At 36.7% G+C, this 15,233-nt stretch overlaps 1 protein-coding gene across 1 annotated transcript in view; it reads left to right on the forward strand.

Annotated features, from left to right (window-relative positions):
* LOC148942836 (signal recognition particle subunit SRP68-like) overlaps nucleotides 1-15,233 on the forward strand; it is a 58,631-nt gene that overhangs the window by 29,264 nt on the left and 14,134 nt on the right. The window contains exons 5-6 of the mRNA XM_089102622.1: nucleotides 4,384-4,601; nucleotides 9,214-9,367. Of these exons, the coding sequence (XP_088958748.1) occupies nucleotides 4,384-4,601; nucleotides 9,214-9,367 (372 nt within the window). The remainder of the gene's footprint in view (nucleotides 1-4,383; nucleotides 4,602-9,213; nucleotides 9,368-15,233) is intronic.

A 15,233-nucleotide genomic window follows, 5' to 3' on the forward strand; every position in this document is an offset into this window, starting at 1 on the left:
CCGTTTCGAAGTTTAATTATATACATCTCTTTCTAAAGGGTTGAGAAAAGTGAATTAAATTGAGATATAAATTCAGAGTTTGAGGTAAATTGTTACGAATTTTGTCCTCGTCCCTTTAGATCAATTTTGGCGTAGGTTGAGATCATTCACTTTCAGTATGCTTAACTCTACTGCTTAGTACAACTACTACCAACAGCTTACTACAGCACTAAGCCTCCTGAGGCCAACAGCTGCACACGCTCCTTCATCTCAATCTGTTTAGAACTTCCCTCTTTACCCCCTCCGAAGAAGTTCTAATTTCCTTTAAATCCTTTCTTTCAGTCCTTTCCATTCTATTCGAGGACGAACTGCTTTTCGTTTGGCCCTAGATTGATGACCAAAAAAGGTGATTTTTGGCAATCGACCATTCTTCGCCCGCAAATACGTGTCATAGCCATCTCAACCTTTCTAATGGAAATTTCAATTGGTGGTTTATATGACGATAGTTTATAAGACAACACTTAAAAAAAAAAACAATATACTATATTTGCTATTGTAAAGTCATCCTCTATTATCTCACTTGAAACTGGCTGAAAGAGGACTTACTTTCTTGGTTAATTGAAGGAGGTAAATTTGCTAAAGATGCTGGTACCTATTGAAGCTTGGATCTAAAATAAATCTTTTACTGTCTTTGTTGAATGCTGGGTTATTTTCTTAATTTAGAGACTGTTCATTCCTGCTAATATTAAATAAAAAAAAAAGTTTTTTAAACTGAAAGTAAGGAACGACGTTAAAACTTAAAACGAACAGAAATTATTCCGTGCATGAAAGGGATCTACGCCTCGCTCTTTACGCTAAAGTTTTTCATTGTTTAACAAAAAATAGAGTTGTGAGAAAGTCAAACTTTAGCGTAAAGAGCGAGTCGTTGCGGAGGGGACAGCCCCTTTCATGCACGGAATAATTTCTGTTCGTTTTAAGTTTTATCGTCGTTTCTTACTTTCAGTTAAAAACTTGTTTTTTTCAATTAAAGTTCTGAAAGATTTTGAATTAATGCATGTTTTAATTTAGGCTCACCGAACAAGAATAATTAAAACTAAATTTAAATATTGATTTTGCTTTTATTTGATTAAATGTCTTTCTTGGAACCTGTTTAATTTTATTTATAAACGTTTTTGTTAGTAATAAATATACGTAACTTACGAATTAACTTTCGTAACGAACTTCTATATTCATATATTTTTAATACATATATTAGAGGTTTCGCCCCATAGTCAATACCTTGCTCTTTAAGCTAAAGTTCGAATTTTGTTCCAATTCTTTAAAAATGACCTTTTAATCATAAATGCCGTTAATTAGAATAAATAGCTCTTATGAAAGTACTAAATTATCTTTGGCTTAAAGAGCGAGGCATTGACTAGGGGGTGAACCCAATCATATACGTAATGTTTTCTGTCGTTTTAAGTTTTTATGTTGCTCCTAACTTTCAGTTAAAAAACTTGTTTTTTGTATATATAATTTCTGATCTTTTTTTAAATAATGCTGGGAAATCCGGCGCCCCCTTCATAGGAATGTCCCTTCCCCCATGAAAACTTCCTTCGTGGAAAGATCCTCCCGCATAACCCCCGACTCACTCCCCAACCCCCCACCCCTCCACTACCAGAAACAATCCCCCCTGACAACGTCTGTATACTTTCCAATAACCAATACTAAATGTTAACCTTTGGTAAAGTTCATAACTTTCAGCCCTCCCCCCGTGGACTTCGGGGTATTAAGTCATCCTAAAAGACATAGTTATTATATTTCTCAACCAAGCTGAATAAAATGGCTATCTCAAAATTTCGATCGGGTGACTTTGGGAAAAAATGAGCATGGGAGGGGGCCTAGTTGTCCTCCATTTTTTGGGGTCACTTAATAAGGACACTAGAACTTCTAATTTCCGTTTGAATGAGCCCTCCCGCGATTTCCTAAGACCACTGGGTCGATACGATCACCCCTGGGAAAAAAAAACAACAAAAAACAAACGAATAAACACGCATCCATGATCTTTCTTCTGGCAATAAATGGGAAATTCCACATTTTTGTAGATAGGAGCTTCAAAGCTCTACAATTGGGTTTTCTGAAATGTTGAATATGATGGCGTGGTTTTCATTAAGGTGCTATAGCTTTTATAGGGTCTTTCACCCTTTTTTCGAAAATCAGACACATTTTATCAGGCACGTTACTTTGAATTAGTAGGACTAAACTTGATGAAACTTATATATTCGAAACTAACATTAAAATCCGGTTCTTTTGATGTATCTATTGGTATCAAAATTCGTTTTCTACAGTTTTGGTTACCATTGAGCCGGGTCGCTCCTTACTTACAGTTCGTTACCACGAACTGTTTGATAAAAGGAAGAGACAGATTTAGAACTTTCGAAATATCTTTATTTCACAATACTACTAACTACTGCTAACAACTCACCACAGCACCAAGTCGCCTGAGGCCAACACAGCTACGGACGCTCCTCCTCCATCCCAATGTCAATATATTATATATACAAGCTATTGTACATCCAATATAATGGTTTTCATCGCCTCAGGTTTTAAAAAACTGATTTTCATCAGCTTTAGTTTTAACAGTTATTAATATTATTAGGTGGCCTTACTGTTTGGAAACAATAGGAATGTAAGGAATCTTGAAGTTTAAGCGCCGCCTACTCCGACAAAATGTTGAACTTGAATGAAATTACATTTTAATTCTAAAAAACGTAAGAGATTTGTTAAATATCCTCCAAAAGAATTGTGTAGTGATAGTTTTAAGTAATCGTTTGAATGACCTTTCATGTAACAGTTAGCTTATTCAAAATCGTTATTTGGTCATACTTTTTTGGGCTGCAATGAAAGAAAGATTAAGATGGCAAGGTAAGGTTTTGCGGATGAAGGGATGGCCCAATGCCAAAGATTATGCTTCTTGGTCATCAATCTGGGATTAAGTGAAAGCTGGTTCTCTCCGAATGGGGTGGGAAGAGGTCAAAAGAAAGGCTTGAAAGAAAGTTGGAGTACATGGGAGAGTGGTAAAAGTGAAGCTTTAAATAGATTGGGCTCGAGTAAGAGCGTGCGAAACTATTTGCCCCCATATGGCCTGGTGCTGCATGGAGTCTTTAGCAGTAAAGCAACTAAGATTTCAAGATTTTCAGTATCGTCTAAATCTTCACGCTAAGATCTTTTCTACTTCATTATTTTACTTTAATTTATATTTTGAAAGCTACTTATTTGCGACATACTAATGTAATATAGCAGCCCTTTTCAGACATGTTCTTTTGTCTCTATAATTTTGCTATTTGTGTTAGACCTGAAGATGTTCAACACTCGTCAGCTTCTTGTTATAATATATTATTTATAGAAAGTGATTGAGAGGAGGGAGCTACTTTTTGACTGTCAATTTATGCTTTCTAATAATATTACAGTTTCTCCCTCCCCCTCCCTGCGTTAGTGACCTATTTCACATTACGTTTACACAAGTTTGCCTTTGTGATATTTTTTTGCATAAATTTTCGATTTGTTTTAAGGATAAAGTTAAACATGAACACCGAACCAATAGTGCATCTCGTGGATAATTTCGAGAACAGAGAAACGTTTAAAGTAGACAAGGGAGAAGTTAGTTTTTACGTAACCTTTTCAAACCATCTATTGCGTTTTTAAGTTTCCGCTGTTCTAGCACTAATGTGACGTTAAATTCAAGGAAACACCCATCATTTATAAATTTTGATTTTTTTTTAGGTTGGCTTGGACGTAAGATAACAGTGCTGCTAAAAATAATTAAAAAAAAGTCTTGAATTTACGATTTGTTTCGGCATGAAGAGGGACATTAGACGAATTAACTACTGAAGCTTGACGTGAAAAACAATTTTATATTGTTGATGTTGACCTAGTTAACGGTATAATCAATAGTAGAGTTTAGTCTATTATCTGCATTCATTACGCGAATATCTTTGAGTTCAGCACCATAATATGTGTGGTGCGGGGTGATAGCTCCCCTCTTATTGTAGACGCAAATTAATTGTAATGCAAGAGATTAGACTCATATTCTTATTTTGCGCAAGAGAGGTAAAGGTAAGTTTCATCTTGGTTGCTAACGAGAATTTTTTTTTTTTTTTGGGGGGGGGGGGGTAGGGGGGTAGTCGTACCAAGGGGGGAGGGGGGTAGTCGTACCAAGGGTTTTATTTTTACTAAGATGTAAATATTTTTCAATGTCTTATTTATACATTTTCTATAATCATCTTGTTTCTTGATTTGGGGGGGGGGCATTTTTTCCTCGCCAAACTTTATGTATTTTACTTTCAAATTTTTGAATTGAAATGTCTTTTAGAGTTTTATCAGTGTCTTTAAATAAGCCCTAAAGGAATTTCTAATTGGTTTTAGGTGAAATAGGGAACTTAGACGAACTAATTGCCCAAGCTCGACGTGAAGAAGCAGCCAACATAGTTGAAATTACCTGGCGGGGTAGAAGTGTGCCCGTGCGTCAAGAGAAAGTCAGGTTGACCATCTTAGCATGTCAGGACATAGAGAAGAAAATGGAAGGAGCTACAAGTACTGAAGATAAAATTGAGCTTATTGATTCTCTCCTTATGAATATTAGGGTATGGATTCCTTTTTTTAAGCCATTCGCCGGGCAGAACATTACCTGAGGCCTTTAATAAGTAACTCTTGAAAATCAGAAAAAAGAGTGCCATTTTTGAAATTTATTGAAATTACTGCTTATATTTGTGACTGGCAGCATTGAATTTGAAAGGAAATTGAGTTTTTCAATCATGTCAATTAATAGTCCCCTTACTATTATGGAGATAAATCTCTTTTCTTTTGATATTTGTTTTATAGCAATGTTGCTTTTAATAGTATGATAAGTTTAAATTTGGTATAAATGATCCAATCGAAAGATAGAGAGGAAAATAAAAAAGTTTGTGATACCTTGTGAAAGGAAGATTTGTTTTATGAGGAAGAATTAGCGACAATACTAAAAAGATTAAAAAATAATAAGTGTCCAGGTGCTGATAGTGTGGTAAAAAAGTTTCTTAAATATGGTGGCTCTGAGGTTAGAAATAAGCTACTGAAGATTATGAATTTGATTTTGGAAAAAGAGGAAGTATCTAGAAATTTTAGGAAAACCTTAATCATACCACTGTATAAGAAAAGTGATAAGAATGAGTGTCGTAATTATCGAGGAATTATTCTGGTCGCTGTAAGTAACAAATTACTTTGTAAAATGGTACTTTTTAGACTGAGAGATGCTGTAGACAGAGTTATAAGAGAAGAACAGTGCGGTTTTAGAAAAGGTAGAGGATGTGTCGACCAAATTTTCACTCTTAGGCTAATTATTGAGAAGTGCCTGAGTTTTCAAACATCTTTGGTCCTCAGTTTTATAGATTATGAGCAAGCGTTAGATTCTTTTGATAGAAGAGCTTTAGTAAAGGTTTTATCCTTGTATGGTATACCAGACAGATACATTAAAGTGATTAGTGCTATGTACGAGAATAACACTGCTGCAGCTAAGTTAGGAAATGAGGTTAGCAGCTGGTTTCGTATTAAATCAGGAGTTAAGCAGGATCGTTTTCTATCCCCCTTTATATGGATCATTTTGATAGATTTTGTCTTCAGGGGCACAGGAAAGGCAATAAGAGACCGCGGAACCAAATGGGGAGGAAAAACTCTCCTGGACTTAGATTTTGCTGACGATTTAAGCATGCTAGATGAAAGTGTGAGCAAAATGAATGAACTAATAGAGGTTTTGCGAGTTCAGGGAGCTAGAATAGGTTTAAAAATTAATATTCAGAAGACTAAGTCACTAAAGCTAGGAATAAGTGAAGATGAAAAGGTGACGTTTTTGAAAAGAATGATCAGGTGGACAGCTTCAATTACCTTGGTAGTATTATTAGTAAAGACAGTGGGAACAGTGAAGATGTTAAAAATAGAATAGCCAAGGCTCAGGGTGTCTGTTCACAGTTAAAAAAAAGTTTGGAAAAATTGGTAAACAAGTCTGCAAAACAAGATAATGATTTTGAAAGCCACAGTGATAGCAGTAGTCAAATATGGATCCGAAGCATGGGTGCCAAGGCTTCCAATTCTAGATAGATTGCCCTATTTTAGGGAAAAATCACTTCTTTTTGGGACAATAATTTTGAATCTGGGATAAATTAAGGATATTCAGGGAAAGTTTGATTTTTTCAAAGAAAATATGAAAAATTCTCAAATATTGTATGTGCTCAATTTTTTTTAAAGCTTATGTTGCAACTATGGCTTACGTTGCTAAGTTCAGCGTGAAATTGCCGAAATTTTAAGAAACTGAAGCGCGGAATATCGTTTAGATAGTCTAGTATTTATTTTATTTTTAAGCAATGGCTTTGATTGGTGTAAACTACCGACATGAGAGAATAATGGTTAGGCTATTCAGCAATTGTCGAATAGAAGCAAGTGAACTATGCTATGCTTGCCTTAAGACTGGAAACAAATCTGATCCTTCATCTATAAACAGTAGGGATCACAAGATGGTAAAATTCTAGTTTAGCTACTACTTGCTGTCTTGGAAAAGGGTTAGGTTTGGAAAATGAAACTTTCAGGGATGGGTCTGAATTTTCAGAGACTAAAGTATGTCCCGAAAAGGTGTTTTGAAGTATCTTCCTCCACTCCTTCGCCCTCTAGAGGGCAGTGACTTTTGATGACCTTTAAAAATCTTTGTGTTATAAAAGTGAAACCTTGCAAAGTAGATCTTCTGTTTAAATGAAGTGCTAGAAAACTGTTTTCATCTTCACAACTTTGCTCAGTTCCAATTTATGGGGTTTCAAAGATCTGTAAATACGTTTCCTAAATTTAAAAAAAAACCATTGATATGGCTTAAAATTCTACTCAAATAACAGGAATTGTATTTTTAGAACTAAAACTAGAGAAAAAGAAACTGATAACTGAAAATTAAAGTAAAATGTTGTTTTGTCAAAATGGCAATAGGTATAGATGTGTCAAATAGGCAAATTTCTAAGATTTACAATTTAGCACCTATTGTCGGCCACTTTACTTATGCAACGTTGGGTTTACTCCACAAATCATAAAGGTATTGGAACTTTATAATTTTTTTTGGAGCTTGAGCAGGGATGGTCAGGACTTCTTTAAGTATACTTATCCGAGCAGAATTGGGCCAACCCGGCTCCCTAATCGGTGATGAGCAGGCCCTATAAGCAGGGATATTTCTCCATTAACATAGAAGCTTGACAATAGCTTCCCAGAGTATGTTTTTCGTTCCTGGATTCATAACTGAAAGTTTCATTTTTCAAACCTAACCCATTTCCAAGATAGCAAAAAGAAGGCAAACTAGAAATTTACCTCACACGATTTCGTCTGCACAAATTCAGAGTTTACACCAACATCAGTATATGTTGCAGGTGGCATCTGTCTCAAAGCTTATGTTGTTACAGACAGGGTAGAGGGAGATGATCTTGGGCTGTCAGGAACACGAGATTTTTTTTATCTTTCAAAAGATACCAGAGTTTCATTTAGTATGTTGGTAATTCACAATGAATTGTCACTAAGACAAGGAAGATTAAGATTTTGACAACCATCCTAAAAAATATGCCAAAGTTTCATTCAATATGGTGGTATTTTAAAATTGAACTGTCATTAGGTCAAATGAGTTTCAAATCAGTCTCATCTAAGGCAAAATATTCCTTTTTTAGGAAGAAAAACGGGGAGAAATCAGACCTGAAGACGAGGAATTTCAGGGAAAATCAATATGAAAATAGGGAAAATCGAAATCGAAAAGTAGAAGCACTGATGGGCGCTCCGAAAAGCGGATGAAACTTTGCTAGATGTTTTCCATAGAAATTGCCCACGGATTATTCGAGGCACCCGGGTGACTGGCCGTATTTTAAATAGTAGGCAGTAGGAAAAGTGGGGTTCAATCCCGCTTTTTAGGGGTATAATGAGAGAAAGATTGAGATGGCTAGGACGTGTTTTGCGGATGAAAAATGACAGATAGTCAAAGATTGTCTTTTTGGCCAACCTTCTCGGGCTAAATGGAAAGCAGGTCGTCCGCGGTTGAGGTGGGAGGATGTTATAAAGAAAGATTTAAAGAAAATGAGAATTTCCTGGGAGGGTGTAAGTAGGAGAGCTTTGAATAGGTTAGGATGGAAGAGGAGCGTGCGTAGCTGTTTTGGCCTCAGGCGGCTTGGTGCTGTGGTGAGTTATTAGTAGTATTAGTAGTAGTAGTATTTCTTTTAATTGTGTGATAAGTTGTTTTTGGTAATACTAGTCAAATCAAAGTTTGTTGGGTTTTTTTTGCTACCTTTTCTTATAAATTTCGGGAACGAAAAAGACTGAAAAAGGGCTAAAAGTTTACAAAAAATCGCATATGAAGGTAGCAAATTTCCGATTTATAGAAAATTTCTTGTCAAGAATTTTTAACTTAGAAGAAAAGGGTCTATGGTAATTTTATATTAATGACTCAGACTTTTGAAACTCAAGACGATGTTAGTTCATACTTTCCTATGGTATTATCTCCTTTGCTGCTTGAAAACATGGCTATATCTAAAATTCCTCTTCAAAAGAACCCACTCTCGCTCTTCTACGAACATTGGTTCGTTACGATTCTCCCAGGGGAAAACAAAGAAGAAGAAGTTACTCAACACGTAAAACGGGTCAAGAATTTTATTTTTTGGAAGAAGGCTCTTAATTATGGAACAGGAGCTAAAATTTGGGTATTCGAAGTTGGCATAAAGATAATAATGTGTTTAACTGAATATCTTTCTCCAGCTCTCAATGTATTGTCATAATATCTGCATTGCTTTTTTATTATAGGTGTATATTTTATCTTAATGTTCATCTTTATTATTTACTTCAGTATAACCTTTTAAATTTTACTAGCTCTCTTCTTCCTTTGTTTTTGCGTATTCTGAATAATGAAAAATAAACTTAGATTTGTAGAAATGATATGTATATGTATAATGATGCATTTATGTTTTCTTTTTTTGGAGACGAATATAAATATAAAAAAAAATAAAGGTGCCCTGAAAGTATTTATTTTAGCCAACTATTTAAGTTTTACATTTATTTTATTTTTTTTTACATGCTAGAAATTAGACGATGGTTTTCAAATATAAGATGGTAACTGTCATAATTGGGAAAGAGATATACTATATTATGTAGCAGATAATATAATTGACAATGAAAGCGCTTGGAAAGCTTGAAATAGTATGTTTTTCCCTCTAGGATTCGTATATGTTGCTCCGCGAAGAAATGGCTGCCAATCCAGCTTTGCAGAGGAAAGAAGATGGACCAGTGTCGCCAGTACTATATCTGCTAAGCTATTTGAACTACTTGCGAATTAGCAAAACCATTGAGAAAACCTTTTTAAGCTTGGATGGTAAGTCATTAGTCATGTTGCTGTACATCTTAAGTTAATAGGGAATTCTAACCAAGGACAGATTAACAAAACATTTGGGGGAGAGAGGAGGTAGGGGGAATCTTCTGCGACACAGAAGTTTCTCTACCGAATACCAAAAGATCATGTTATAACTTTTGGAGAAATACCACCTGGATGGTGTCTACCTGTATGTAATGTAACAGAGGCTTTGTGAGAGGATGTTAATAAGAGCTCGCTGTGGAATATATGGAGCAGGTTACGCCGTTTTGGACACAATGACAGCTTGTCCATATGTAAAACAGAGTTACCTTGGATTGTGTAAATTGGGCATATTAAATCTCATCTGAAGCCAGAGGCAACTGTTTCTATAATTCTTGCATTCTTTAAAAAATTTCCAGAGGGAACTGTGAAAATCATAGGCAGCGCTGTAGCGCTGCCTAAGTAAAGAACGATGTTGGCACAATGTATTATTTATTTTTCTCTTTGTTTAGCCCAGGGCACTTCGTATCGGAGGAGCTGCAGTAGTTGAAAAGTCTGGAAATAATTTCTTTGAGGATAACAACCCCCTCACAGCCCTTAGGGCAAGGGTTTTAAGTTATGCCCTGGGGTATATAAGGTTTTTATAGAAAGTGTTGTCGTAGAAACTTCGAAAAGGGCTCATTCGATTGGAAGGGCTTGCGCCCTTTTCAATGGCCGAAGTGATTGGAAGACAACTAACACCCCTTACACGCCCACCATTTCTCCAAACACATCCAAATAAAATTTTGAGACAGCCATTTTGTTCAACGTAATTGAAAGATCTGGAAAATATGTCTTACAGGATGACACTCCCACCACAGCCCCCAGAGCAAGGGTTGTAAGCTATGCCCTGGGGGCAAATAAGGTTTTCATAGAAAGTATTGTCGTGGAATCTTCAAAAAGGGCTCATTCGATTGGAAATTCAAAGGGCTAGTGCCCTTTTTAATAGTCGAAAGTGATTGGAGGGCAACTAACCGCTGTCTCACGCCCACCATTTCCCCAAACACATCCACTCGAAATTTTGAGATAGCCATTTTTTTTAACGTAGTTAAAAGTTCTGAAAATTAGGTCTTTGAGGATGAGGGTTGTCAGGGCAAGGGTTGTAAGTTTAGCCCTGGGGGCATATAAGGTTTTATAGAAAGTGTTCTCGTAGAAACTTCAAAAAGGGTTCATTCGATTGAAAATTGAAAGGGCTAGTGCCTTTTCTTAACAGTCGAAAGTGATTAGAGGGTAACTAACCCACCTCTCAAGTCCACCATTTCCCCAAACACATCCAATCAATATTTTGAGATAGTCATTTTGTTCAACGTAGTTGAAAGTTCTGGAAATTAGGTCTTTGAGGATGATAACCCCCTCAAAGCCCACAGGGCAAGGGTTGTAAGTTATGTCATGGGGGCATATAAAGATTTAATTGAAAGCGTTGTAGAAACTTCAAAAAGGGCTCATTTGATTGGAAATTGAAAGGGCTATTGCCCTTTTTAATAGTCCAAAGTGATCGGAGGGTAACTTACGCCCTTCTCACGCCCACCCTTTCTCCAGACACATCCACTCAAAATTTTGAGATAGCTATTTTGTTCAACGTAGTTGAAGGTTCTGGAAATTATGTCTTTGAGGATGACAAAACCCCACACCCCTCAGGGCAAGAGTTGCAAGGCTTATGCCCTGGTTTAAAGTTATGCCATATAAGGTTTTTATAGATAGTGTTGTCGTAGAAACTTCAAAAAGGGCTCGATCAATTGGAAATTGAAAGGGCTAGTGCCCTTTTTAGCACTCGAAAGTGATTGGAGGGCAACTAACCCCCCTCTCACACCCACCATTTCCCCAAACACAGCCAATCCAAATTTGAGATAGCCATTTTGTTCAACGTAGTTAAAGGTTCCGGAAATTAGATCTCTGAGGATAACAAATCCCCCACACCCCTCAGGGCAAGGGTTGTAAGTTGTGCCCTGGGGGCATATAAGGTTTTGATAGAAAGGGTTGTCGTAGAAACTAGAAAAGAGCTCAGTCGATTGGAAATTGAAAGGGCTATTGCCCTTTTTAATAGTCAAAAGTGATTGAATGGCAACATATCCCTCTCACGCCCACCATTTCCTCTTATACATCCAATCAAAATTTTGAGATAACTATTTTGTTTGACTTAGTTTAAATGTCTGGAAATCAGGTCTTTGAGGATGACACCCCCCCCCCTGAACAGCCCTTAGGGCGAGGGTTGAAAGTTATGCCCCTCGGGTATAAGCGTTATTGTAGCGTCGTTGTAAAAACTTCAAAAAGGGCTAATTCGATTGGGAATTCAAAGGGCTAGTGCTCTTTTTAATAGTCAAAAGTGATTGGAGGTCAAATAACCCCCCTCCTCTTGCGGCCACCATTTCCCCAAACACATCCGATCACAATTTTTAGATAGCCATTTTGTTCAACGTAGTTTAAAGTTTATGAAATTAGGTCTTTGAAGATGACAACCCCCCACAGCCCTCAGGGTAAAGGTTGTAAGTTATGCCCTGGGAACATATAAAGTTTTTATACAAAGCGTTGTTGTAGAAACTTCAAAAAGGCCTCCTTTAGTTGGAAATTGAGATGGCTAATGCCTCTTTAGTAGTCGAAAGTGATTATAGGGCAACTAACCCCCCTTTCAAACCCACCATTTTCCTTAAACACATCCATTCATAGTTTTGAGATAACCATTTTGTTAAACTTAGTTTAAAGGTCTGGAAAATAGGTCTTGGAGGATGACAATCCCCCCCCCCCCACAACCCTTAGGGCAAGGGTTGTAACTTATGCCCTGGGGGCATATAAGGTTTTTATAGAAAGTGTTGTCGTAGAAACTTAAAAAAGGGTCTCATTCGATTGGAAATTGAAAGGGCTAGTGCCCTTTTTAATATTCGAAAGGGATTGGAGGACAACTAACCCCCCTCTCACGCCCACCATTTCCCCCAACATATTCAATCAGAATTTTGCAAATTTTGCAAATTTGCCATCATTTCCCCAAACACTTCCGATCAACATTTTGATATAGTCATTTTGTTGAATATAGTTGAAGGGTCTGGAAATTATGTCTTTGAGCATGACCCCCCCCACAGCCCTCAGGGCTAAGGTTTTAAAAACTTCAAAAATGGCTCATTCGATTGGAAATTGAGAGGGTTATTGTCATTTCTAATGGTTGAAAGTAATCGAAGGGAGAATCCCCCCCCCCCTCACGTCCATCATTTCCCGAAAAATTTCCGATCAACATTTTGATATGGCCATTTTGTTCAACTTAGTTGACAAGGTCAGGATATTATGTCATTGAGGATGACAACCCTCTCCCTTTCCCCATAGCCCTCAGGATAAGAGTCGTAAGTTATGCCCTTGTGGCATATAAGGTTCTTATAGAAAGTTTTATCGTAGAAGCTTCAGAAAGGGCTGATCGATTGGAAATTGAGAGGACTAGTGCCTTTTTTATCAGTCAAAAACGATCAGAGGGAAAATACCCCCCCCCCCCCACGCCCGTCATTTACCCAAATACTTCCAATCAAAATTTGAGATAGCCATTTTGTTCAACGTATTTAAAAGATCTGGAAATTTTGTCTTTGAGGATAACGACCCCCCCTAGTCCTCAGGGCAAGGGTTATAAGTTATGCCCTGGGGACATATAAGGTTTTTATAGAAAGCATGGTCATATAAATTCCGGAGGGGGCTCATTGGATTGGTAATCAGACGCTCTAATACTCTTTTTTAGAGTCAAAGTGATCGGAGGGCTGCAACCCCCCTCCACAGACACACACGTCGTGTTGTCCCGAAATGCATCTAATTGAAAGTTTAAGATAGCTATTCTATTCAAAATGGTCTAAAAAATTCTTTTAAAGTGTTCTCATTTTTATAACTTTAAGAAACCAAAATTGATTAAGATTTTAAGGAATAAATACCAGTATATGTATATTAAACTGACAATGCACATTTTTTCAGTAAATTTATTTGATTGGTTTTCAGTAAAGCACAAATTATATTCTGAGTTTTAGAAAACATAGGGGCTTAGGACCCTACTCATATTAGTTTCTGCTCGTTTTGAGTTTGACTCTGTTTTTTATTTTAATTTTGTTTGTTTTGGGTTTCATTTATTTATTGAAACTGATTTTTTTTATCTTTTTTATGCAATTTCTAATCGTTTTTCAAATAAGGCCGGTAAATCAGGCTCATTCTCCAAGAAAAATTTCCCTCTCCCTCACGGGAAACTCATCCGTGGAAAGTTACTTCCATGTAAAATGCACCCCCCCCCTCCCTGTAAAATTCTCTCCTGACAGTTCCATCGTCGCTGAAAATTCCTCAAAATTTCTTTTGGACGATTCAGCCAGAAAAATTCACCTTAGCATGCTTTCATATGAAAAATACATTAATTTTTATTCGTTTTCTCAATCACTCTTGAAATTCCCCCTTCCGTGGAAATCTTTTCCCAGAACTTGAAACACGCTGAAAATACCCTAGATAATTCCCCGTAGCATATTCACATGCAAAATTTAGTGGGCAAAAAGAAAGTAAGACAATTAAAAAGAATTTCGTATAGGAATTCTCTCAAATTTCCCATGAAAAGTACATCCCCCGGAAATTTCTCTCCCGACGGAAAATTCTCCCAATGGAAACCCACCCCAAGCACAAAAGATGATGAAAATATAATACTGTATTTGAAAAATCGTGGAAACTATAGAAGAAAAGTATGGAAAACAGTGGTATTTTACTGTGAGCAAACCACGTGTTGACACGCAAACCGAATTTTTTCCTACATGGCCTAGTTGTACACTTCCAAAAGGGGTCTTTGTCGAAAGAGCATAGTCATGTTGTGTCCATTGACGCACTGTTTTGTTTTGGGCAACACCCCCTTATCCTGGAAAAGTCAAATTGCCTCTTCTTCAGTCCTTGGTAAATCCCAAATCTTCATTTTAATAGCTAGGGTCAGACACTAGTCTCTATTACTACACATCGCAAGCTAAATTAATTTCATTAATCGTCAGAGAAACCGTTTCTGCTCAGATCAGGAACTTGAGTGGGGTTGCTATAATACATAAGTACCAGACATGATTATTGGGTCTTTCAACTATGTTGAACAAAATGACTATATCAAAATTTTGGTCAGATAAGTTTGGGGAATAAAGGGTCAATAAAGGGGGGCTAGTTGCCCTCTAATCTTTTTGGTGACTTAGAATGGACACTAGACCTTTTAATTTCTGCTCGAATGCATCCTTTTCCTATCTTCTAGGACTATTATTTCGATACGATCACCCCTGGGAGAAAAACAACAAACAAATAAACACGCGCCCGTGATCTTTCTTCGGGCAAAAAATGCAAAATATATAGGAGGTTGTAATTTCTGCAATAAGGTTTTCTGAGTTCCTAAATCTGATGTTTTTTAGGAGATATTTTGTTGGTGTTTCCCCCCTATTTGAAAAATCAGGCTAATTTTCTAAGGCTCTTAACTTTTGTTTTGCAACACTAAACCTCATGAATTTCATATATTTGGAATCAGCATAACATGCTGATTCTTTTGATGTATCTAATTCCGTTTTCTAGAGTTTCGGTTACTATTGAGACAAGTCGCTCCGTACTTACAGTTCATTACCACGAAATGTTTGATTATGGTTATTGAACATAAGGGATAGTGGAAAACTAGAAAAACATAAACAAGTTAAATAAATTGTCATTGAAAATCAAATTTGAAAGTGTGTTTTCCTTTGGATTTTCCTAGGACAATTGTTCTAAGAAATTTGAAGAGTATACTGGGTGGGGTATAACTAGCCGAAAACTAGAAGTAAATAAACGTAAAATACAAGAAAATTCAGGTAATTTTGAAGGAATCGTGTATCGAGAGTAAAGGGTGAGTACA

Source organism: Artemia sp. Qi Xiang Cuo, chromosome 16 (genome assembly GCF_049724085.1).
Source record: "Artemia sp. Qi Xiang Cuo chromosome 16, ASM4972408v1, whole genome shotgun sequence".
Taxonomy (NCBI): domain Eukaryota; kingdom Metazoa; phylum Arthropoda; class Branchiopoda; order Anostraca; family Artemiidae; genus Artemia; species Artemia sp. Qi Xiang Cuo.